The following is a 27,258-nucleotide window of genomic DNA, read 5'->3' as shown; positions in this document are numbered from 1 at the left end:
TTTGTTCAGCTATTTGGGTATTTACTTTTTAAGCCTACATGAAGCTTGTAAACTTACTTTAAAATGTTGGAGTAGGGGGCTAAACAGGTGGTTCCATGCTTAAGAGCACTTACTGCTCTTGCATAAGACCCTGGTCCAGTTTCTAGGACCCATATGGTAACTCACAAGTGTTCATAACACCAGTTCCAGGGGACCTGATGCTCTCCTCTGGCCTCTACAGGCAGCTGATATGCATATGGTGCACATAAATGCATGCAAACAGACACACATGCAAAATAAATAAATAAACAAGTCTTTGAAAAATATTGGAATGGAAATAAGAAGTAACCATATTGATCACACTTGAATTCAAAGTTTTTGCTGGCACACATGTGCGCATATGTGCACATATATAATTCTAGCTCTAGTTCTGAGTCACTGGAAATAATTTTCTGGTCTACATATTGATTTAGACTTTCTAGCAAAAAACTAAAAACAATTACTAAATAGCATACTTATTTTATACTTAATAAAGAAACATTGTATTTTGGTATGTCATCTGCAGAGGAAGCAAAAATGTCACATTAAATTGAATAGTTTTAAAAGTCATTCAGAAAAAATTTTGATCCAGTGAAAAGGATCAAGAAGAGTGTAAAATGAGGCTGAAGAGATAGCTCAGTGATTCAGAGCACTTTCTGTCTTACAGAGGACCCAGGTTCAGTTCCAAACACCCACATGATGGCTCACAACCATCAGAAATACAGTTCCAGGCTATCTGATGCCCTTTTCTGATCTCCATGGGAACCAAACATGCATGCAGTGCACATGTACACATGTAGGAAAAACCTTCACACACACAAAATAAAATACATCGTTAAAGTATTTTAAGTATTGTGAAAGATTTTCTGGTTTTGCATGTCTCTAAATTATAAAATTGTATAAGAACTATTAATCTGACTATTGGTTATCGTCAGTAGCTTCTATAGCATATGGAATTAAAAATTTTATCCAAAGATGGGTCAAAACATCTTTAGCCTTCTTAGAATAACGCACCTTAAATAATGTCTGTATTTGAATATTGGATAAGTTTGGGGACAGCAATACATTTTTTGTCCCTGTGCCTGATGTAATAGGCTTCATTCTTCTTGCATGCCTTAGCATCTTAAAAAGTGCTTTTTTAATATGGCTGTACATGCTCGTGGGTGTGTTACATCTAACTATATAGTGTCCTGTTTCTGTTTCCCTTCATTAAGCTGGTATTCTTCCACCTGATGTAGGTGCAGGCAAAGGTAAAATAATTCATCTGCATGACTTTATACCTGTGTGAACTTTGCAATGTTAAATGTGGGGAAGTGCAGCATGGGTAAAAATGAGAAAATAAAATATGTTCAGAGCCACCAAAGGAGAAGATATGGGTTGACCGTGGCTTTGAAATTAATTTCTACATAGTTTTATAAGTAGTTTAATTCTTCCAAATTTTTTTCTCTGAAGACTTATCCCTGGTATGATTTCAGTTTGATCAGAAGGAACCAAAACTGAGGAATTGTACAGATCTTTTATATGGCCATGCTACATATCAGACATTCGAATCCCAGATGAAAACAACCTACCAAAAATAGATCAGCTGAGCTTCCTGTAGCTGTTTGACCTGGCCTCACTCCTGGGCGACACTGTACATAGACTCCTTTTGAGCTTTTGTTTAGTGATACTGTAGATCTGGGACAGAGTCTCTGCCTGTGATTCTGCTCAGCTGCCTCGCTGCACCCTGTCCCAGCTGAAGTCTCCCCTTCCTGAGCTGTAGCCAGTGGTCCTTAGTGGATGGCATCTGCTCTCCTTCACTTTCGACAGCCCTCTGTGCCCTAAACACTTTTTGAGAGAATGGTATTTGATAACTTGTAATATTCCTTCCACCTGTGGTTATACCAGAGCGCCCCATCCCCCATCTTTGACCCATGGGTATTGGTCCACCAGAGTCTGCATTCAGAGAGCAGCTATGTGCCTGCCTCGCTGAGCTGTTTCCACGTGAAGTAGTGAAGTTCCCACAGGCAGGGCATGTCCTGGACTGTAAGAGAACACACGAGTGTGAATAGGAGGGAAGGGAAAGAACAAGAGAGCTGGATTCTTAAGTGTGTCCACTATTGTGAGCTTCGATTTGATGTGTATTTTCTTAGAAAATCTGCTCATATCCAGAGCCTTGGTGAATTACAAGATATATATACGATTAATTTTAGAGTAAATGAACCAAAACTGTAGTCATTTTTGGTCATCTTAAATTATATTTGTTGTTCTGGACTTAAAAGGACAACATTGTAGCAGTTCTACACTATGCAGATTCATTCTGTTCTATATGCCTAGCTCTTTTCTGGCATCATTACCAACTAAAATGGTGGGCAGTTTTACAACAAGCTATGCTATGCAGCTTTAACTCAAGAATTCCACTGAAAGCCTGGCTGCCTCTCCTATGTGGCAAGCATGTCCCTGTGGCCACTGGCACCCAGGAACTTGTGTTTCCCTGGGACTGCCAGTGAGCGTCTGAGTTCCTGATCGCCTGGTCATATTACAACACAATAAATTCTATTTTAAATAAGTGAAAACTGAAATAAATCTGTTTTAAAACACATTTTGTTTTTCATTTGGTGTTACCAAATTCAACTCTGGACAACTTATGAATATAAAACAAAGGTAGAATACCTAAAACTAATTTAAGTCCTCAATATAAAATCTAATGGGTCTTAGACAATAAGAGAAATAACATTTAAATAAGAAAAAAGATAAATATGACCCTATTTTAAATATTTTAATAGAGTAATAATTAAATGCTGCTTACATAAAATAATGACATTTTACCATACTGATATTTAAAGTCAAGTATAACTCACAATCCTGATTTTTTTTTCTCCAAGGTCTTTCTTTCTTTCTTTCTTTTTTCTTTCAATCTAACAATGATGAGTTACAGTGGCCAGCTATGACTTCTCCTGTGGTGCTGGACATTGAGCCCGGAGCAACACATGCTTATTGTTTTCTATCCATTCTCCTGAGTACAATTAAGTTGAGGATAGATCTTCAGGAGTTCATATTGAGCCATTTCCTTGTCTGATTCAAACCATCAGTATTTGTAATAGGAATTGCCTTGTTTTCAGATTTTGTTTCATTTCTATGACTCCTGAGATGATCTCAGAGTCTGAGGTTCTGGGAGCTAGCCTTGTGAAAGTTCACCTGTGAAACAAACAAGACCTTAGCAAAGTGGATGTGGGCTTTGTCCCCCAGCCCACTGCTGGCAGATCCGTGTCCCCTTGTCTTTACACTTTGACACTTAGGCTTTTGACACCAGCCACCAGAATAGATTTGTAGAGTAACTAGTTGATACAGGAGTGTGGAGAAATTAGTAAGGAACAAGTCTACACTCTGATTAATTTGCAGCAACCATGGTCATCTCAGGCCTGAGCCGAGAAGCCACCAGCCAGTGCTGGGTCCTCCCTGGGATATGACTCTCAATAGACGATTTTACCAGATTAAAGATCCAAAAAGTGAAAAACTCAAGTTTAAAGTTCATGCCTTTATTTGACCTGAACAACAAGAGCAAAACCCCACACCAATGCATTTGAACACTCAGTGTAGCAGGTAATGGTGTCCCCTTGGCACAGACAGCATGACAACTTTTCATATGGATCTTTTTTATGTGTATCAAGAACGTAAAATAAGACTTTGCCTTTCTCATGCTTAAAATATAGCAGCACAATGTGAAGCCAGCAGTGTGAATGGAATATTACATGAGCATAAAGAATGGGGCCATTTATTTGGCCCAGCAGGGTCAGGGAAGATGCAGGGAAAGCCTCACTGGGAACATACCATAGTACTGGATCTTGAAGGTCAATTTTCTCTGACAGGTGAATCAAGGTTGAAGTCTTGGTCAGAAGCACAAGCAAAGGCCAGGATCGGGAAAACACACAAGATGTTGTATTATAGCTAGCAATGTACTATGTGGAAAAGAGACACCCTTGAGTTGTGACTAGAGCAGGCGGAGGCCAACGGTGAATAGCTCTTAGCAGCTACAAAAGCCTGTAGTCAGAGATGAGTCTGAGTTTTAACAGGGAAGTTTTGCAGTTTAGGAAGGTAACATGTGGGTCACTGTTAGCACCAGTGGATGTCCACAAGGAAAGGTTTACTGCAGTAAGAGGTAGGCAGGGAAAGCCTTGGGGAAGCCAAAATCAGAGATAGCACTGAGAGCCCCTTGTTGACCCCCTGGGTGACCAGGCAGGCGCTCAGTGAGCAAGAAAGTGGAACAAAGGCAGGTGACAGGGAAAAGGTTAGAATTCCCCATTGTAAAACTGGCTAAATAATACAACCCGAAGAAACTGCGAGCATAAATGGGGGCCCTGAAGGGAAAACTAAACAAGAGTTTTTAGTAAAGATGCTTTAAGTAGTTAGCAATACATCAGATACCTAAAATATGCCTATCTTAAAATTGGAAGTTTGTATACTTTGACCACCATCTTCCAGTTTTCCCACTCGACTCCAGTTTCTAGCAGTCACCTTTCTGCCCCAAATTTCTGTTTGACTGCTTTAGATTCCACATATAATTATACTTTTCTTTCTGCATCTGGCTTATTTCACATAGCACAAGGAACTCTGGGTTGGCCATGTTGTAAATCGGGCTTTCTTCATGTGTGAGGACGTGTGGACACGTCCTTAGCTTCCCCATGAACCAAGTGCTTCAGTGAACACACAGGAACTGGCAAATCTTCAGGACACTAATTTAATTTCAATAAAGTTGGAAATAAAAAAATTAACTGTCACACTAATCCAGAGAAGAAACACTAGGAAGCAAACAGGAAAGAGTATTCAGAGACACTGCTGTTTTAGGGCTAGATGGCTCTTCTGGAAAGGATCCTTGCCACCACACTCCTGCTTCTATCTCCGAGTTCTGGCATTGTAGGAATGTGCCATCATACCTGGTTTTATGCAATGCTGGGATCAAACCTAGTGCTTCCTGCACATTAGATGGACACTCAACCAAATAAGTCCCAAACTCATCTGTAAGGCTATGGAGAGCATCATGTGGCCTTCATAATTTGGATTTTTAGAAGCTGGTTAGGCTGTCATATGCTCTTCAGGAAATGCCATGTAACCAACACCAGGCTGGGCTATAGCAGTGCATCCATCACCACTGTCCATTAGTAAAAGAGGATAGTGTTGTTTACCATGAGTGGGTATAATGTAAAGCAGTTGACATTACTCAGAACCCAAGTAGTAGCACTCATAGCTGTAATATCACATGCCGCTACTCCTGATTATTATAATGTTTTAGTAGCTGGGGACACAAGAGTGAAGATGCATGGACTCTTTTTTTTTTTTTTACAATAGATGCTAACATTTTATTTGCACAATTTCAAAGTATTTTATCTTTCAATCAGTGTGTATGGTGCTGCAATATGACTGTCTGTTTGTTTTGTCTTTCTGTTGTGTATTTAGTCCGAGCAGTAAAGCCCAGGATCAGCAATCTCACGGCCGCAGCTGCTGAGACGTGTGCCAATATCAGTTGGGAGTATGAGGGACCAGAGCATGTGAAGTTTTATGTTGAATATGGTGTAGCAGGCAGTAAGACATGTTTATTACCCTGCTTTCAATTTGGGGGACACATTTTAAGAGATTAAGAATAATGTTTACAATTTACTATGGACCCCATTAAAAAATAACTTGATTCCATCAAGAGAATTAGAGTCATTTTAATAAAATCACAGTGAACGACAAGCCCACATATTCCATATATAAATAGAAATACTCTGCTATTAATAGCAAAGGGCATAAGCTCACTGTGTATTGTTTTTCATATCACAGCACTTTAAATTGGTTCTGTTTATACAACATGTAAACAAAAATGCTAACCTTTAAGTACAAATAAGACAACTTTTTCAATTTGAAATTTCTAGTAGTAGAAATCAAACTGATATGAAATAATTCACTTTGCCCTAATTAACCCAGCAAAATTTTACAACTAACTGAAGAAAATTAAAACAGAGGGAGCATCCTTTTGGTCTGGGTGTCTTATGTATTCCCAAGGCAGCCTTGTCTCTTAGAAGGTGCAGACAGCTGGAGTTTTCAGTGACTCATGAAAACCCATCCTTGCTCAATGCAGTGTGCCCCACATATCACAGGCTGAATGACCAGTGAGTGTTTGCACAAATGGTTGACGAAATCTTGAACTCCATCCAACTTCCTATTTAGTCCTTTATCAAGCAAATGCATATTTTTGCAAATAGCAATCTTTTAAGAAAAAACAGTACTTGAGAAATATTAAATTTATAAGCTGGACACAATTAGCGACATTTAAATTTACCAAAAGATTCATCTTATGAGCCTTTATAAACAATTCTTATTGTACTTCACTGGAACTACTTAATGTATAATAGCTCTTAATGTAAACATCTTGGGAGAAACTCAGCCATTTCATGGACCAAGGAGCAGATAAGGCTGTGTCCTTTGTATTAAAAAGAATAATGACCAAAATGAGATATGTGCATTTATGTGCATGCTGTATCCAGTAGGTTTCTCCTTTAACTGACTTATTTGACATAATTAGATCTGTAATAATCTAAAATGTTACCTTCAATCACCCTAGATATTTTTATTTTTACCTCAAAGAGAATTTTCCTTTCTTGAAGTATTAAGTAACTTCTGATCCCTTGAAGTATTCAAATTTGTTATTTGTTTTTTTGTTTTGCAAAATTTCCATAGGCAAAGAAGAATGGAGGAAAGAAATTGTAAATGGTTCTCGGAGCTTCTTTGGGTTAAAGGGTCTAATGCCAGGAACAGCATACAAAGTTCGAGTTGGTGCTGAGGGGGACTCTGGTTTTGTGAGTTCAGAGGATGTGTTTGAGACAGGACCAGGTGAGGCACACACCACATCAGTTCTGGTTTGTGCTAAGTAGAAGCCACCAGACACTCTAGTTAGAGGCTGGCATGGGTGGAGCTCTCAGGGTTATGGATGTCTATCTGTGGGTTCTGTTGGGTTGTGAGTTTGTGTTTTAGTTATGTTTGGCTGCTTGTATTATATGAGTTACAAAACAGAACAAATCCTCTTTCAACTACATTATTGCCCCAAACCATTTTTAAAGACCTAAATGTAATTTTAACTTACATTATTTAGATAATTCAATTTTTAATAATTTCCTTATTAAAATTTCCTATGGGTTAACGTCTGAAATTCTTTTTAGGTTTGAATTACATCTAAGAGAGTCAGAATTATTTATATGAAAATGAACTACAACCCAGCAGAACCCTGCAATTTGGCTAGATGATTGATATAGTGTTATTCAGTTGGTGAAAAAGAAATTCTATTAGTCCTGTATTGCACTTTATTGCAAAAAAAAAAATTGCCTGTCTCTTGTGTGTGAAGTTTTGTGACTGTTATTCAGAGTTCTCACTCCTCTGCCTTATTTTGAGTTCACATGCTCCTTTATGTATTACTTAATTTATCACCTACTGGATAATTCACACAACACATGCATATGATTTAACGACTGAAATTCCAGATAAGAAGGAAATCCACTTTCATTTTCCAACTAATATCCACATATATTAGCCTCTTTTTTCTTTGCTGTGACCTGTTGAGACATAACTTAAGGGAGGAAGGATTTATTTTGGCCAGTGATTTAGGAGTCTAATTCACCATGATGGGAAAGGTGGTGGTTGGAGTGGCCACTGCAGCAGGAGCCTGAGGCTGCTTGTTCACATCTTGACAGAGCAGGAATCAGGCACACAGGATTGGGGAGACCAGGAAATAAGAGTACACGACCAATATCCATTGAACAAATTCCTTGAAAGAGGTGAATTCCTTCACCTCCCAAAAGTATGACAGCCTCTCAAAACACCACCACCAGGTGGGGACCGTGTGTTCAGTCACACTTCATAGTCAAACTCTTTGATGCTCAGATCCAAGAAGGAAAGAACCCATAGTTTCATCTGTGTCTGTCAGTCTCTGTCTTTGTGTGTAGGTATGTGTGTATGTATGTATGTATGTATGTATGTATGTATGTATGTATGTATATACTTGCTCACTTATGATTAGCTATTATTATATAGTGGTTTAAAGAAATACCTAATACTTTTTTCTCTGATATAGAAGCAATAATTCATAGTTAATGTGGGCATCTTTGGTCAGCTATCCAGGGAGCAGCCAGTTTTGCACAGCTACCCAGTGGTAGCTCCTGGCATGCAATTCAGTTCTGAAAGTCTCCATTTGTGGAACACAGTGTCAGCACTAACACTTGAGCATCTTGTATGTGTGAAGTGTTAAGACAATATTGCTAAAGAGAATGTAATGAGTTTTTCAAACCTTTTACCTGTTCTGGAATGGAAAACCCCCAAGAAAGTTTATAATATGCTCAGACATTTGTGGATTTAGTGTCTGGACATGTTTGAAGGACAGTTAAATAGCCTAGTGACAAATTCACTAACAAAAACCAGACAAGACATACATAAAGACAGACAGACAGGCACAGGTCCCTTCTAGCTTATAAGAAAGCTCTCCTTCTCTCCCTCTCTAGTCTTAGGATTATTATAATGCCTACCTCAGAGGACTGCTGTGAGGGATAAGTGAGGTCCTGCCTTCAGGACAATTCCTAGCATAGAGGAATAAGTTGTTATCTGGCATCATCTCCATCACCGTCACCATCACCACCACCACCAGGGCATGTGTCTGAAGGCTAGAGCTGTCTGTGCTCAAGTTCTACATGTTCCTGATTACATTACAGCTCAGAACCCCTCTAATTAATGAGGCACAGGCAGTTGTTTGTAAAAGGCTGTTGGCCTCCATTTTATGTTCCAAATAATATATTTTTACCTCCAATTTTATTTCTTAATTATATTTCCAGACATTTTTATTTTTACATTCCACTTTACCGTTGATTTATTTAATATTTCCCTGAATTTTCTCTGGTGAAAGGACACACTTTCACTGTACATGGGACAGCTAGGATACATATAGCTATGTGCATTTCTGCATCCAGAGATCACACACATCTAACCCTATGGTGAAGCACTTTCAGAGGAAACTCAGATTAAAAGCACAATGTAGGCATGTGTATGAAATTGAAAGAAGAAAACCTTTTGTGTTGCTTATGGTTAGAAAAGAAAAAGAAAGGCCTTTAATAAAGAATTTGTGCAAACTTATTTAAACAATCGGTGTGGGCATATCTGAATAGCCACTGATGCTGCACTTTGTCCCATGTGGTTGACACTTTTTCATAATACCTAAACTTTTCTTAGGAGCTTTGCATACTGTGAATAGGTGAATAAAGAATTTCACATGGAGTAGATAGAGACATAAAGAATGTATACCTATAAATGAGTAATTTCTCTTCAAACTTTTCATTTATTCCAAATAATGGTTCTATTGCTCAAAATATATTTTACAGTTCTTTGAATAGAGCCTAAACAAAAGCAAACACTGGTCCTTTGAAGGCAGACTTGATATTCTCAGAATTTCCATTCAGAATCTAGGTATTGTATAAAATAATAATGTTGGGGTTCATCTGTCGCTAGGTTTCTTGCTTGGGCTATTTTCTTTTCTTAACAGATTTCCAAAATACTGAAAGAATAGCTTCAGCATTCCAGTGACATTTTCCCCTTCCAAGGTAGTTTCTTTTGAAGGGAAAATATTTCTTTAGATGTATACATTCTGTTCTCTTTAAAATTCAGTTTTATATTCATACTTCGTATCCATTTTATCCCCCAAAATAATAGATTTTACTTGCTTTGGAAATGCATTTCTATTGAGAATATATACTTGAAGTAAATGTGAACCTAGTGTTTATCAGGATACAGTAGCACTTAATCTTATTAACATTAAGATTTCTCTATTTGAAATTTTTACATAATGAAGGTATTTCAAAGTTGAGTATGTAATTTCTTACTGATGATTGGCAGATTCTAATTTTGAGTCCTGTGAAAAGTGCACAAAGTCTCACATACTGTGGCAATTTTTTAAATGAAGAGACCAAAACAGGTCTCATCTTAATATTAACCTATTCCCACTGACGCCACTGATTTGTTTTGTAGCAATGGCAAGCCGGCAAGTGGATATTGCGACCCAGGGCTGGTTCATAGGTCTAATGTGTGCTGTTGCCCTCCTCATCTTAATTTTGCTCATCGTTTGCTTCATCAGAAGAAACAAGGGTGGTAAATATCCAGGTAAGAGGGATTCAAAATGCTTTGTAATGCTGCAGAATTATCTGCTATACTTAAAATAAATAAAGGAGACAGGAATCAAAACAGTCTATCTTCTTAGAGGCATACCATTGAATTCGACCCCTCGTTACATCAGACAGACTATCGTGGATCATAGCGTATGTGGATAAATACATCAGTCATTCTCTGAGAAAATCTGCTCTTTTAAGCTCCAAAAGGGTTCTGAGCACTGAAATAGCCCCTAAAGCCAGTATACAGGACGAGAAGGAGGGATCGTGTACAATATTCCAGAGGGAAAACAAGAACTTGTGCGACATTACATTATGGTCCTTGTATGGTTGATGAGTTTATATCTTCCTTACCTGACCATCTATCCTTTGATTAGAAAAAAAAACATTAAAAAATCTCTTTTAAAACACTACAAAAGAATATATTTACAAAAATGATTTGTTACAATCACTATGCTAATAAGTATATTGGAAAATAAAGAAGAAATATAAGAAGCTTAAAAATCATTTCTTCCTCTGGGAAAAAGCTGAAGTAGCCTGGTGTCTTAATTAGCATTGATGTGGTCAATGTCAAGGCATATTCATGGCGACATTATATAAAAAGTGAGACTGCATCTACTTGCATAGAGGTTATCTTTGTTTTGCTATGTCTCCGATCACTGCTGCAAACTTTGAACAAGGAAGTTTGAGGTTGATGGATAATGATGTCACTTCAAACTTTTCAGTTAAAGAAAAGGAGGATGCCCATGCAGACCCTGAAATCCAGCCCATGAAGGAAGATGATGGAACATTTGGAGAATACAGGTGAGCCCTTGTTGCATCTAGCCCTACCTTCCCTGCCCCACTGAACACTACCCTCATATACTCTATGGGTTCTCAGGATAGAACCCAGTAAGCAGTGGGCCCTGCCTGGCAGTTATCACTTTAGAAACACATCCATGTCAAAATATATCCATCCTTCTTGATTGAAACAGTCTTAGTAAAAATATTCCATTTAAAAATAAAAATCCTCACCAAAAAATTCCACTGTAGTCATAGGTTTAGAGTCAGAATATCTTCCATTCTGTGATATTTCCCAGAGACACAGCTGTGTTGTTCAGCCTAGCAGTGTCATTGTGTTGTAGTAAGAATTAGGACTCTGAACAGCCTACAGTTTGAGGGAAACATGCATTTAGAAAACCAGTGTTAGCAAGACTGCTCTCTCTGTTTTTCTCTTATTTTATTTTTGAGATAGAATCTCATTATGTAGGACAGGCTGGCCTGGAATTCACTACATAGACCAGGCTGGCTCCAAATTCGTAATACTCCTACCTCAGTCTTGCAAATGCTGAGGTCTTAGTCATTAGCCACCATGGTGGGGGCGGGGGCAGAGAGAGAGAGAGAGAGAGAGAGAGAGAGAGAGAGAGAGAGAGAGAGACAGACAGACAGACAGACAGACAGACAGACAGAGACACACAGAGAGACAGAGAGACAAACAGACAGAGACAGAGACAGACAGTGAGACAAAGAGACAGAAACAGAGACAGAAAGGATAGAGAGTCAGACACACACACACACAAACACACACACACACACAGAGGGAGGGAGGGAGGGAGGGAGGGAGGGAGAGAGAGAGAGAGAGAGAGAGAGAGAGAGAGAGAGTCAAACACACACACACAGACAGAGAGACAGAGACAGACAGAGAGAGTCAGACACATACACACACACACACACACACACACACACACACACACACACACACACAGAGAGAGAGAGAGAGAGAGAGAGAGAGAGAGAGAGAGAGAGAGAGAGAGAGAGAGAGAGAATACAAAAAGAGCTTTGAACAAACTAGGCAAGCACTGTACTATTGAACTACATGCTCAGCTCCAAGACTTTTTAATCTCAGATTTATAAAATACTTTTTCTCAAACAATACCTGTCCCCTGACTTTTAGCCAAAAGTCCTTTAGGAGGTTGTTTTAGAAGGTTATAATTATTAAAGAACTATCACAGTGGGGCACGGTGGCACACACTTCTAATCCCAGCACTCAGGGAGGCAGAGGCAGGTAGATCTCTGTGAGTTTGAGGCAAACCTAGTCTACAAATGAGTCCAGGACAGCCAAGGCTACACAGAGAAACACTGTCTCAAAAACCAAGTAAAATCAAACCAAAACAAAACAAACAAAACAAAACACCAACAACATATTAACCCATAGAATGTCAACAATACATTATTAATTTAACTACATATCAAGAGAAATGTTTAGCATAATCTATATCATTTTTAAAGTCTCTTTAAATGGAACTATTATTACCTGGATACCACAGGTCTTTCACAGAGAGAAATGAGTATTTTAGACATTATTAAAAGCAGCGTAAATCATGTATTTAATGCCCTACAATAACTCTTTATAAATTTCCTTTTATAACTTAGCTTCTTGTTATGGCTTCATGCTGTGGCTTTATTTTTGATAGGCGAAAATACTTTTGGATGAGATAAAAGATTCACTACTGTGATTTCCAGGTACCTTTGTAGACATATGTTTACATCAGGTCCTACCTTCCTCCATAGCTCATTTTTGGTACTTCCATGTCAGTACCATGAGGGGACAACCAATGCCAATGCAGAAAATGTAAAACGGATTTATAAAAACTGTATATTTCAGTAGGGGGGTTTTGTAGCAGTGCCCATGCAGGTGTGAGCATGCCTGGCCTCAAGTGTCTCAGCACCAGATGCTGTTCCCCTCTTCAACAGAAAGAGCCATGCTTTCTAAAAGCTCTCTGAATTTCTGTAGGCCATGGTACCCGAACAACATCTTGCATATTACCTTGATGTCAGATATTGGTTCTGGGGGCTGGAAGTGCCTGAGAACCTTAGGCACCACCCAGCCATTATGATCAGTTTTCCATAGCACATGAGAGCAGCCGTGGGCAGCTGCATCTCACCCTGGAGGGATAGAAATCTTCACTGGTATAACTTACTTTTCTACCTGTTTCTCCCATACACAGGTGAGCTGACACTAATTAAAGGACATCCTTGTAAAGTTCTTGTGGCTATGACCTCATACAGGATACGCACACCACCCCCTTGTTTATTGATATGAAGCTACATCTTCAATATAGCCTGGAGAAATTTATTTGCATGAATTAGAAATAAGCTGTTGCACTTCATACATTCTCCACATTGTGATGGATTCATATTCCTATCATGCCTAAACAAATATGGCAATGTACTGCTCAGGTCAAGACCCTCAAATTTTCAGTTTATTATTATATTGATTTGGAGCCAAGGCCTAGGGCAATGTGACTTTGGGTAACTATGCTAACAATACCACTACCTTGTTTCAAACCAAGGTTTTGTTTTATGAACTAGCTTGGAATCAAAAGGCTATTAATTTATTCAACTCAGCCATTGCCTCTGATTCCTTTATGAGGCTTAATTTGTATAAGACTCAATTTTCATCATCAGGACAGATTTTCAAACATCAGAACATCTTTTGGAAGTTTCTGTCCTAGTTCTGTGCTGTGTGAGTTCCTCAACAATTTCCTACTTTGATTCCTTTTGCAGAGCAGTACATAGCAAGTGTCTGACTCCTAGCTTCATAATCACTATTTGGTTTACATCTACCAGCTCACATTCCTTTGTCTCAGCATCAATTCATGTGTGTGCTGTGTCTGTGAAGCTTTTTCAGATGGCCGTCTTTGGCTTTTGCCAAAGTTTCTCAGGATAGAGACTTTCCGTTTGGCCCTATTGAACACAAGCCCAATTGGCACAAAGACAAAAATACTTGTCACACATGTAATGACATTGATCCTGGAAGGACCAAAGGAAATAAAGTTCTGATGGGTGTCTTTTACTCAAAGCACAGTTCTATGCAGTATTTTGAGTGAAGTCTAAAGTTCAAGAGGATGGTCCTTCACATGTGGTCACATCTCCCAAATTCCTGGACTTTGTTGTTGTCGATGTGACCTTGTCCTTAGGCTTCCAGACACTTCCGTCAGATTATTCCTTTTGGTTCTTTCTACTTAAGACTTTTTAATCTTAGTGTCATAACGAATGAAAATGGTTCCAACCACTTATAGAGGTTTGTTTTTATAATGGTTCATTTGAGTGTTAGTCTCTTCCCTAAATCACTGGGGTCCTTTCTCTGCTTTGCACCTTGTAGAAGTTTTGAACTCTGTATTACATACTGATTCTCAGTCTCCTGCATTCTGGAAAATGAACTATCATGCTGATCTCACACTGATACACAATTAGGACTATTGTGGAAATGTAAATTAATTCCATTTGTGATTTGCACATTCTCCAGCCTGAGGGTGGAACAAGTCTACCTTGTTGGCTCCAAGCCAGACAAAATGTCACAGTGCAAAGAGGGATGGAACTTCCATAGTGGCCAAATCTGATTTTTTATCATATGCTATATCCCTATACCCTCACGCCAACACCCACCCCTAAGCAGCTACGCTCGCCCAGAAGCCTGCAGCTTTCTTTGTTTGTCTCTTTAATTATACAGACAGTAGGATCTGCCTCCTTACTAGCATATAGAAAAATCAAAGAAACAGTGCAGCCAACTATGTAAGTATTTCCTTGTTCTTTAGATGCATTCTTTTTAAAGCAAGAGTGAGCCTAGGTTGTGAACCATATGCCTGTGCTATGTGAACTGTGATTTACTACCCAAATAGAGGATTTTGCCTTGGGAACCTTGTCATTCATGTGGCCACAGCCCTGTTGCCAGCTTGCTATCCTTTGTTCAAAGCTCGGCTGATGCAAAGCTGTGTTGCATTTGTTACTTACTTCAGGCTTATTGTGCTCACAAATATGAGCTGGTTATAAGCAAAAATAAATAGTGATGAACTTTTGCAGTGTGCCAGCATGAAGTCTGGGTTCATGGTTGTTAATAATACTGTTGTGTGGTTAGATCCTGGTAGGATGGTTGCTGCAGGGAAATCAGATGTAATTATCAGATTTATTTTCTGTTGCTGATTTTTATTTTAATAACAATTTCATGGATGTGAACCAAGTACTGCTGGGAAAGAAATTAATGAACTCTCTAAAATGTATTCTCAGTGTGAACAAAAGAAAAATAGATGCTGATGCTTTGTCTGCCATTATCAAATTAAGAAAGAATGAATATTTCTTAACCTCTCTTCTATTGCAATTTATCATAAATCTATGCAACAGATGTTTACTGAGTGCCTACTGTATGCCAGACCTTTAGAATAAAAAAAAATAGGCCTTAGTCCTTCACTGGGAGTTTATAATCTAGTGAGGAATACAAAGAAGTAACAACAACCTGGTGGGTGTGTGAAAAAGCATCATTTCCTTTTCTCATCACATTGCTTGATACTTCCAGGGAGTTTTCGTTAGGAGTGATGAAAGCAACCAAGTGTGGTGGCTCACGTCTACTCCTAGCACTTGGGAAGCAAAGGAAGGAAAATAACAAGTTTCAGGTCATCCTCAGGTACATAGAAAGTTGGAGAGTATTAACCAAGCGTGGACCCTATAGGACTGTGTCTCCAAAAACAGAAGAGGAGGAGGGAGAAGATGAGAAGGAGGCAGAACAAACAGTAGCCATCCTTACCATTACTACTGATTCTAAACAGAACAGATCAACATTGGCCATCAAAGATTCTGTTCACTGTAGGTTTCATGAAGACATCCTTAACCAGATTAAGAAAAATGCTTTTTTTTTCTGGCATATTAAAGTTTTCCTCATGAATCAATATTAAACTGTCATATACTTTTTTCTAAATCTACTGTGATGATCATAGTTTTTTTCTATCTACAAGAGTACAAATGATAAAAGTTATGAGTTGTATTTTCATACTACAACAAACTTGCATTCCTAGACCTGACCCCACTTGGGCATGATGTATTTTCTCTTCAGTAGTTGACTGTGTTCACTTACTCTGGGTTCAGATACAACTATGTTCATGAGTTGTATCAACCTATGGCTTTGCCTTTTTAGTGACATTGTGCTTGTTTTACGTGTAATTATCATAAAGTCTCATAACATTATTACAGAAGTGATGCTTCTGACATGTACAAACTTTAATATACCCAAACCTGACTTCAGGTCTTCATACGACACACTCTTCTGCTCGGTGTAAAGGGGTAATGCTGAGCTTTTTATTTTTATTCGATATCCTGATGCTGTCATCCTCCCTGTTTATCTCTCGGAAGTCTTTCCTGCTCTATTTTCAGCACTATGACTATCATCTGAGTATTTTGTATAAACTTCTTCAACATTCCTTTCTGGTCCAAACCACAGCCATCTCTCCCCTGGATGATGAAAGTAATCTTCTGACTCTAGTGCAGAGCTTTGCAGACTCACACTTGTAAAGAACACTCTGTAAATGTTTTAGACTTTGCAGCCCACATCATCTTAGCAGGAACTCTGTAATTCTGCTGATGTAGCAGAAAATGAGCCATAGGCAATAAAGAAATTACAAATAGGAGTGTTGCAACTTTGCCCGAGTTTACAAATCCCTCTTCCTGAGGGCAGGCTACTGTCAGTACTTAATAGCAGAGTTGTAATTTTAGAGTACTGTAGGTTAGGCCACAGTGCTCACCCACGGAAATACTGCTAGGGCTTCTATCTCTTAAGCTGAGGCTTTTCAATGGCCATGGATCCCTGGCATATCATTGCCACCTCTGATTACTCTGTTTCTTACTCATTCCTTCAGTTCCCACCACAGCAAGCACCTTGCTGCTTCTAGAACATTCCAGACCTGCCCCTGCCTTGGGGCATTTGTGCTGCTTGTTGCTTTTGCAATGATTGCTCTTGCTCTGCTCATCCTCATGCCTGCTTAGCTCTTAGCTCTTTGATTAGAGAGATGGTACTTTTAAACACGTCCTTCCCTGGACATCTTATTCTACCCTCCTCCAAAGCTTCTTCTTTCCTCTCTTCAGCTCTAGATTCTCTGCAACACCAACCGCCCAATGGAACTAATTTTCTGTGCCATGTTGGTTGTTAACTGATTTTACCTCCACTGGATCTGATATTGGCATTTTAGTCTGTGTTGCTTCTTGCTATGTTCCCTGTGCCTCGAATGCCATCTGCCTTAGAGCAGGCACTCACTAAACATTACATGAAGGGAAGACTGGGTAGATGACTGCATCAAAGAGACAGCATAATGAATATATCCAATAATGTAATAAGTGGAATCCAGGTGGAAAATTCTGCTTATCATTGAACTCTTCGTGGGCATAAACATTAGAGGCCTTCAAGCAAAGTGTAAAAGTTCACACCTAAATCTCAAGGATGTTCTCTAAGCTGGTTTTGTAATAAGTTGGGTTTTTGGGGGGTTATGTACTCTGAAATGCTCCCCCTACAGTCCACCCTAATGACCTCTGATTTCACCAAGTTCTCTAGATAGCTCAAATTGCAGTGTATACTTTTATATTATCTGAACAGGTAAGGTTTGATAGCACATGCAAGTTTTGACAGATTCTTCTTAGAGAGAAAAATAAGAGATCTCTAGTAGAAAATATCACTGAAGGAGACAGACTTATTTATCTTTAAATCTTTGTAGCTTGACTGAAAACAAACAAATGAACAAACAAAAACAAATAAACAAACTAAACCCAGTATTGTTAACAGTGATCTTAGCACCAATTCCTATTAAAACGTTGCACTTATGTTGACACCTTTGTCACAAGTACATCAAGGATTTTTGTTCAAATATTGTATGTCTTTCATACTTTACTTGGGGTTATTACTGCTAAATATTATTTTTTGCAATTTCCCCCTAAATCTTACCTGTTCAGCAGTCAGTCAGTTAACTTATGCATGTGCTCATGTTAGTGGATGATCTTAAATTCAGTGACATATGTGACAATGTTAGAGCACATTCTTAAACACAATGAATACTCGCTTGCTTCCAGAAGTTGTGTTTAAGGATTCAACAGAGAACTAAGCAAAATAATAATAGACTTCTATAATGCTTTGCTGAAGTACATGTCTTGAACCCCTCAGTGTATGTATAGCACAAAGAAGAGGCAAGAAACAGGTTAAGCAGAAGACAGAAAAGATTTGCTTTTGTGAGTTTGGAAGCATTCACACCCTTTAGAGCTTGGGGGTATGCCATTAATGGTTCAGCTGTAGTGCTTTTAAGTTATGAGGTTTCTCTTTCTAGATTAGTAAATCTTTACTCATTGACCAAAATTTCTTCAGGAAAGAAGTAACCCTCTGACCTATCACTGTAAGCACTGTGCTTTTCTTCTTAGGCTGTTCTCATTTGTTTCCTCTGCCTCCTTTTAACGGATTTCTAGGTCTTTTGAAAGGTAAGGCAGACGTTCACGAATCTGGCCTGCACTCAATAACAAAATTATTTGAACTGCAGGATTTGGCTTCTCCTCTGGCTCAGGAAAACCAATCCATATTTCACTTGTAACCATGACCATGCTGCATTCACATCCAAGGAATCAGAGACTGTCCACACTTTAACACACTAACTCTCCGCTGTCCTGAGCGCCCTGCCCCCTTTGAATTGAATCAGTGATGGTTTTTAGCTGCTCTCAATCCTTCCCCTTTAATGCTTGTCCCTGGATTGCCTTCCAATCAGGCTTCAGAAGCTCTCATCTAACTTAGCATGCACAATCGGAAAGTCATCCGCTCCGATGTAGACCATGATCCAACCATTTCTGCGCCTGATTTCCATTCCAGCACCACCGTAATCACTGGAGCCCACCTGGCAGTTAGATTTGGCCGCAGCAGCTCAGGACTCCATATGCTTCTTCATGATTTGCATGCATGATCTGTAAAAAAACAAAGGCACTTTACCTAAACTCCCGTCTTACCAGAATGTTTCCCCTCCTTTTTCACCCCCCGCAGTGACGCAGAAGATCACAAGCCTTTGAAAAAAGGAAGTCGAACACCTTCAGACAGGACTGTGAAAAAAGAAGACAGTGATGACAGCCTGGTTGACTATGGAGAGGGCGTGAATGGCCAGTTCAATGAGGATGGCTCCTTTATTGGACAATACAGTGGTAAGAAAGAGAAAGAGCCAGCAGAGGGAAATGAGAGCTCAGAGGCCCCTTCTCCTGTCAACGCCATGAACTCCTTTGTTTAAGTTGTTAAGCTCTGTGCCAGTGTCCCATTTCTCTGGAATGTTCTTCCTGAGCACTTGTCATCCCTCTCATACTACGGACATATGGTTAGAAGGAAGGATTTCTGCTGTGTGTGAGTATTATGAGGACAGAGCAAGACCATAACTCAGTCGAATGATAATTAATATGAACTGGGTTGCAAAGTGCATACTTTTTTTTTGTTCAGAGTGGGTTTTCTCAATTTCCTTGGAACTGATTAAAAAAAAAAAAAACAACATCACCAATAGATCACATTATTCCCGGTGTGGGATACAGTTCAATAAGATGCATGAAACGTGCTGCACAGAGGACACACCTGTGTATGTGATTGCGACATGGATGGGCACTTTGTTGACACTATCCTCAGCTGAACCCGAAATATGAAATCCGTTGTCATTGTGGAGAGTGTTACTGTAGTGTTCTCTAGCGCGTCAGCGTCTCTGTGGACATTGTTGTGGGACTCGTGACTCTGTCTAGCTGTCGTTAGTCTTTTTGGGAGACTGTTAGGAACAGTGTGTACAGTATATACTTGCTACAGGAGTTAGTGATGACAGCTGCCTCCGCTAATGCTCACTGAGACTCTGGTACCCGTTCTTTGCTCCCGTTACTTCCTAGGCCTAACTAGGTGTTGCAGCAGCAGTGTTTCACTTCTTACACTATGTCTGTGTTCAGTCCTTTGGGGGCATAAACATTGCATATTGTGACACCTTCTGGCATGTGTGCCATACTGAAAGAATTGAAGACAAAGCTCTTAAGTGAAGTTTCAGATTTTAGTCCAAAAATGCAGGGCAAGACACGCACACAGTGCCTTCAGACACTAAGCATTCCCCGACTCCTGCACTATGTAACGGGCAGGGTGGGCAACTCTATTCAATGACACTATTGTTGGAGAATAACTTTTCAAAGGCAGAGATACTGAGAACCAAAATGCTGAAAACTGTGAAAATAAGAGCCAGGTTTATTTGAAGGGACTTTCCCCATAAATATTGAAAACAAAACTTTGTCATTGGCTGGAGCACATGGTGGTTTTGTGGGTTTTTTTTTTGTGGTTTCTAGCCAAACAAGTCATGTTGGAAAAAAGAAAAATAGTATGGCTGGAAATGGATAGAAAAACAAATGGTTTCAGAAGTATAAGCATACAACAGCATGCCAATAGTATTCACTACACCTATATGAGCTTTCAAACTCTGCAGCATTCAGCAATGTGTATTCAAATTTCAACAGGCATACTCCAGAATCTGATAAGTCTGACAAGCGCTTCATTAGGCCAACAGTCAAAGGGATTACACCTGCACTCTAAAGAATAAATACATATATCCTATCAGAGCCATAAACAATGTGTATGAAGTGGCTTAGCTCCAATATAAAAATCTATGACAACCTATGGTTGAAGGGATGCTCAACTTCATTTGCCAATAAATTGGTTTCTCATAACTTGCATCAAGTTTAATTTTAAGTAAAGCTTTTTATATGTAGATATTCTGTTGAATTTGTAAATATACTTGAAGTGTAGAAGCTATATGCTTATAGGTGTTACATGCAAATAACCACACAAGCAATGTTTATGTTCTGTGTGTGAGAAGTAAGTGCAGTAATTAATGCAGTGTATGGGACCAGAAAACATCCAAATGCCTTTTGTGGTTTTTTTTTTCACCCTACTTTTTGTTGTGAAACTGAAATAGTGAACTTTCTACATACTATTTCAACCTGTTTCTGGCTGAAATCCTCAGTGTTTTGCCAATGAAGTTCATTTGGACCTGTCACCTGGCACATCTTTCATGTGTACAGGTAAATCTTGCTTTAAAGTGATCCCCAAATGAGTGGCCCTAAATACTCTCATGTCTTCATATTTACTCTCCACAAACCAGCCTATTTATTGAAAGTACAAAATAGTAAGACAGGCTTGCCTTGACATCAGAAAGCACAAAGGCAAAAGTTACTATCAATTTGTCAAAGTTTTGAGAAGAAAATAAATAAAAATGTGCAGTTTCTGCTCTTCCTTAACTGTGGATGCTGAATTTCTGTGTGCATGAAGAAGTCATTTCTGTAGATTACTATAGATTTTGTACTAAAAATTAAAAATTAAATTGGTCTTAAAGCCCCTCCCTCTTGTACTTGATCACGTTCCTAGTGGAGTATGAACGTCCAGGCATCACAAGTGTCATGATCTGTATAACAGGCATTGTCAGCATTTCCATCTGAGGAGTGGCTAGTACACATCCAGATCCTGGGAGTTTAGCTTCTTTGAACCTGTGCTTTCATATGGTTTCAGAAAATTTTGACTTTTTGATTCATTTTTAAAAGGCTTATAACCTTATCACAAAACTAAACATAAGAATTACTAAGAGCTTTCTGATGAAAGGTTAGGGGCTAGTTAAGCATAAAGAGATAACAGCAGTCTTTTGAAAACAGGAGGAAAAAAAAACCCAAGGTTTTGTGTCCGTTCTCCAAAACAACTGATTGCTGGTGCCTTGAAAGTGATGACCAGTCCATCCCACCAGTGTGGACCTCCTTCCTCCTCAGCCATGGTCAATTTGTATTTTTTTTTAACATGGCTCATTGATGAGAGAGTTTGAACACTCATACGTTGTACAAGTGTGTAATCCACTTCTTCCTCTCTACCTCATTCCTCTGTCTCCAAGCTGTGTAGCCATGCAAGCAGCCCAAGGCTATCAATTAGCCACATCCTGTCACCTGTTGCTGGTCCCAGCACTCCACCCAGCAGACCTACCTGCCTTGCCCTGTCAGAGTTATTTAGATAACACGTTATAAAAGTGAACTGGAGATGCCACAGAGAGCTCAGGATTCCTCCCGCAGAGGACATATGGGCTGCTCTCTCTCATCCTCCTTTCCCTCCTCACTGTGGGCCAGATTAACAACCCTCAGCCTCACTCTACATCATGGCACACACCGCTGTAGCAACAGGGGCTGTGAAACCAAAAGAATGACCTCAGAAAGGGTTGGTATTCATAAGCCAGTGTAAACCATCTTGTTCTGTTGGTTTTCTTGACTTTTGAAGTGTGAGGAGTCTATTAACTCAGGGATTCTCTCACTCACAGACTCAATTGCTCCCACTTGAGACATTTCTACAACTGGCCACCAGAGGGCACCTGTGCTTTATTCTGCACAGAAGAAACGTGCTAGGACATGGGCCTAGGGACACCAGCAGAGTCTGTTTGGATAATTAAATGGTGACCTGATGGTACAGAAAATGACCACCTCCTCCAACTACGGAAATGGGGTTATAGCTCTCCCTAGTGAGCTTCCAGCTTCCAGAGTGTAAGAGTGTGGTGTGCCTTTGCATAGTTTTCTCTTGATGGGGCCTAGGTGAGTCAGGGTGAGAGTTGCCCTTCAGACCACTGGCCATGTTTGTCAAAGATAAGGGAAGGGAGTCCTTAAAGTGGCATCACCTCTTTTCTTTAAATATACTATCTTTGTCTGCCACAAATGGTTTGATATTTTGTTATTCAATAGAACCCATAGAAAAGTAGTTTAAACACCACTCTTATGATTCACTTAGGAGGAGAGAGGAAAGCAGAGAATATGACTGCAGTATTTGTACTAGATAGTGGCTCAGTAGTGTGGAAAGATCAGTGGCCCAAAGAGAAATAAGGACCATATTTCAACTCTTCTATAACCCAGCTGTGTGGCCCTGTAGGAACCCCTCCTCTCACCATTCGACACCTGTTTCCTCAGTGAGACAATGCTGCAGCAGATAGCAGATAGCACCTTTTTACTTTAATCCTGTGGGCCCAAGCAGTGACATAAAACCATCTGAGCACTTGCTAAAGCCAGGAAGAAAGACAAGCGAAGCCAGGCGTGAGTCCTGCTCCTATGGGGCCTGGAGCCTAGTGTGTGAAGACAGGTATAATCAGATGACCACCTGGATGGGTGCAAGTCCTCCCTTAGGTAAGAGCTCAGAAGAGAAAGCATCAAATGATAGTGCCATCCAGCTTGGACTTGGTGGTTAGGAAAGTGGCCCTGAGGACAAAGACGTGAGCTAAAAGCTGAAAGGTGAGGAAAAACCATAGAAAAGCTGGGTGGAGGGCAAAGCTGGTGACCACAAGGTCAGCATGTTTGCCTAGATGCAGAAGCCTGGCTATGTGGGGTCTGAGAACCAGATGACAAACATTTATAGTTATCAAGAAGCAGTGGAAATTGAGGTATCATCAAAAGGTCAAGGAACTCCTAAGACTGAGAGCAGCAGTTTAAGCCATGTGGCCTAGAGGAAATTGCCAAGGACAAAGAATATGATCTCCAGGGCTGAGGATGACACAGGATGCAAAAGCCCCCAATGTCATGCACAGGAGAATGGCCCTCTCTGGGAGACCAGTTAACAGAAGCCGATTATCACTGCAAAGCAGGAGACCGAATTGAGGTGAAAGAGAGTGAAAGACCATTGCGAGACTGAAAGTAGGATGTTTCTCCTTGGGTCTGCACACCTTCTCCCATGCATCTGTCATCCCTCCCCTGTGTGCCTGGCTATCTACTGACGTTCAAACAGCTCGAGTGTCTCAGAAACCAACAGACTTCTGCATCAGCCTTCATCCCACACATCTTCAGTTATCAGCCATGCTCCACTTTATGGTTAAAATGGTTGAAATAATAGCAGGAGAAGTATATGAGGATAAATGTAAAAGCCACCATTGTCCAGACAGCACATCCTTTGTTTCTTCTATGGCTGGAAATGTCTCTAGACCCGCTCAGTGTGTCCTATAGACCATGTCTCTCTTCAGCTCTAAGGGTGTGGCTCATGATCTCAGCAGGTGACTCAACAGCAAAAGATCATTTTTTTTCCATCAGTGGTTATCAGTTGGCTCATTGAAGTCACCTGATAATATTTCAAGTCTAATGCCTACTCACCCTGGCCCACAAAGCCACTATTTTAATTATCTGAACTGTGGCTTGACCATCACTAGAAACAGTCCCAGATGACTCTAATATGCAGCCAAAGTGAAAATTGTTGTTGACAAGCTTATCCTGTGCTACTGTGTAAGTAGTCATGGAACAGTATTTTAAATAGACAAGAAAGTCCCAGGATAGATCTCAAATTCTCTTATTAAATTTCCCACATAAAATGAGTCTAGAGGGAATAGACCCCTCATACTTTGCTTGTGAAAATATAAAATGGTGCAGCCACTTTGGAGAAGAGGTTAGCAATTTCTTTAAATATTGAATAACAATTTACTATAGGACCATAATTCAACCCCTAAGTCTAGAACCAAGAAAAAATGAAAACCTACATCTAGCCACAGGCTTGCACATGCAGGTTCAGAAAGCATCAGTCATAACAGCTAGAATATGACCCCAGTGGCAGTGAGCGGATGAATGGCTGAACAAAAGGAGCATATCATAGAAATGCATGGTATAGCCACACAGTCAGATGAAATACTCATTGGCAAGTTACATAAAGGACTGATGGATACATTAATGTGGGGCATCCCCCAAAGCATCACATTTTAAAACTCAGGCACAAAGCCCACTTTTCTAATTTACTTGAGATGTCCAAAAAAGTCAAACCTATGAAAACCTGAGGCAATTGGTGTCTAGGACTGAAGAAAACAGGGGCAAGGATTAATTTCAAATTGATGTGAGGGCTCTTCCAAAAGAACTAAAAAGTTTTCAGTTTTACAGTTAAAATAAACGAATTATGGTCTCAGGTGACATCTCAGTAAAGCTTATATTTGTCTGAAGGGTGAATAGAGCTGTGTATGAATGAGATTTGGGATGAGTACAGCCCCACACTGTAGACACATCACCTCCTGTTTCCTCAAGGATGCTGTAAGGCCATCAACCCCAGGTGTTCCCCCATAACAGCACTATCATTGATTAGAATCTCATTCCTGGTCTGCCCCATTTGAAGGAATAGGAACAAATTAGCTTTGGCATTAAAGGAAGAAACCAGATACTCTTCATGACAGAATAAAAAAAATTTTCAAATAGTTCAAATGCTGGTAATAAGTAAGTGGCTAAACAAATTTTAAAATATGTACCACTTTCAGACCATGAGTCAATCAACAGTAAGTACAAAATCCAGGTATAAGTGTCTCATGCCACTGAGTGAAAGGAGAAAATTTTGTTCATATAAAACATTGGAACAGGTAGAACTACCCTACAAGGACAGAAAACAGACATGTGACTGTGGGGGATAGAGTTTGCAGAAGGATTTAGCTCTGAGAGGCAGAGAGTACTTACAGAGATGATGGAAGAAGTCCATATTTCAATTGTGAGGATACCTATAGGGGTATTCATTCACCGGATACAAAACGATACGCTTAAAGTAAGTGTGCTTTGTTATATATGTTGTATCTCAATAAAGTTGGTTTTGAAAGGAAAAATAAACTTGACACAAGTGATTCCTCCCCTTCTCTTTCTTTCTTTGGTCTGCTTACCCCAAGATGGGGTAGGGTGGTTTCCTGATTCTGCCTTATCTTCATGTGAGGGACCATGCCTGCCTTTTGAGAAGTCTGTGGTGGCCGTCTCCCCCATATCTGCTCAGTTGTGTGTAATGTTGTAGGTCAGGCCAAGACTACAGAACATATGTAGACTTTCCTGGTTGGGTGGCCTCAAGGACCCAAATGAGGTGGTATTTGAGAGCCCACATGTTCATGGCAATCAAATCCAAGATCTACACGCCCATGTTAGAAATGAAGTAATATTTGATTTCCATTCATGAAATTGTTACATTTGTGTTCCCAAGTCAACCACCAACTCAGTCTCCAAGTTTAACCAGAGTCACTCCCAGGCCACTCTTCACACTGGGGGTATGAGCAGCTGGTCCTGGCACAGAAGCACCTTCTCAGTTCAGGCTCTGTGACACGTCACCTTTGGAGCCTTTGTGAAGTTGGACTTTTTATCATTATCCTTACAACTTCCTGAAATCACCCTGGCAGAATCCTGTCTCCTAGCTTTCAGTTTTCTTATCTAAGTAAAATTTGACTGACATCTCAAAAGTAATTTACATTTGCTTTTCCTTCTTCCTGGAAGTTCTTTTTTATGTCTCTGCATGGCTCACTCCTCATTTTCCAGGCTACACTAAGATTGTGTGTCCCATACTTCCATGTCTATGAATAGCACCTCCTCTCCTCTCCCTCCCTCCTCTCCCCTCCCTCCTCTCCTCTCCTCTCCTCTCCTCTCCTCTCCTCTCCTCTCCTCTCCTCTCCTCTCCTCTCCTCTCCCCTCCCCTCCTCTCCTCTCCTCTCCTCTCCTCTCCTCTCCCCTCCTCTCCTCTCCTCTCCCCTCCTCTCCTCTCCCCTCCCCTCCTCTCCTCTCCTCTCCTCTCCCCTCCTCTCCTCTCCCCTCCCCTCCTCTCCTCTCCTCTCCTCTCCTCTCCTCTCCTCTCCCCTCCTCTCCCCTCCCCTCCTCTCCCCTCCTCTCCTCTCCTCTCCCCTCCCCTCCTCTCCTCTCCCCTCCTCTCCTCTCCTCTCCTCTCCTCTCCTCTCCTCTCCTCTCCCCTCCTCTCCCCTCCCCTCCCCTCCCCTCCTCTCCTCTCCCCTCCTCTCCTCTCCTCTCCCCTCCTCTCCTCTCCTCTCCTCTCCTCTCCTCTCCTCTCCCCTCCTCTCCTCTCCTCTCCTCTCCTCTCCCCTCCTCTCCCCTCCTCTCCTCTCCTCTCCCCTCCTCTCCTCTCCCCTCCTCTCCCCTCCCCTCCTCTCCCCTCCTCTCCTCTCCTCTCCCCTCCCCTCCTCTCCTCTCCCCTCCTCTCCTCTCCCCTCCTCTCCTCTCCCCTCCTCTCCTCTCCCCTCCTCTCCTCTCCTCTCCCCTCCCCTCCTCTCCCCTCCTCTCCTCTCCCCTCCTCTCCTCTCCCCTCCTCTCCCCTCCTCTCCTCTCCCCTCCTCTCCTCTCCTCTCCTCTCCCCTCCTCTCCTCTCCTCTCCTCTCCTCTCCCCTCCTCTCCTCTCCCTTCCTCTCCCCTCCTCTCTCCTCTCTTACCCTCTCCTTTTCTTCCTCTCTCTTCTTCCCCCTTCTCTCTTCCTCCTCTCCTCTCTCCTCTTCTTCTCTCCTCTGTTTCCTCTCTC

The 27,258-nt window shown here is 40.6% G+C and overlaps 1 protein-coding gene across 32 annotated transcripts in view; it reads left to right on the top strand.

The window, feature by feature from the left end:
- The window catches only part of NRCAM (neuronal cell adhesion molecule), a 269,027-nt gene extending 243,429 nt beyond the window's left edge, over window positions 1–25,598 (top strand). For 13 of the 32 annotated variants that reach the window (XM_084793751.1, XM_084793731.1, XM_084793759.1 and 10 more), the window contains 6 exons: window positions 1,233–1,268; window positions 5,452–5,577; window positions 6,715–6,867; window positions 10,039–10,170; window positions 10,901–10,979; window positions 18,991–25,598. In XM_084793751.1, the coding sequence (XP_084649877.1) occupies window positions 1,233–1,268; window positions 5,452–5,577; window positions 6,715–6,867; window positions 10,039–10,170; window positions 10,901–10,979; window positions 18,991–19,228 (764 nt within the window). In that variant the 3' untranslated portion in view covers window positions 19,229–25,598. Of the gene's footprint in view, window positions 1–1,232; window positions 1,269–5,451; window positions 5,578–6,714; window positions 6,868–10,038; window positions 10,171–10,900; window positions 10,980–14,667; window positions 14,745–18,383; window positions 18,441–18,990 lie in introns of those variants that run through there. The other 19 variants (XM_084793752.1, XM_084793747.1, XM_084793749.1 and 16 more) reach the window with 5 other exon arrangements.
- Window positions 25,599–27,258: the final 1,660 nt, after the last annotated feature.

Source organism: Acomys minous, assembly GCF_964271855.1.
Source record: "Acomys minous genome assembly, chromosome: 8".
Classification (NCBI taxonomy): domain Eukaryota; kingdom Metazoa; phylum Chordata; class Mammalia; order Rodentia; family Muridae; genus Acomys; species Acomys minous.
The sequence above is the reverse complement of the archived record's forward strand: the minus strand, read 5'-3'. Positions and strand labels throughout refer to the sequence as shown.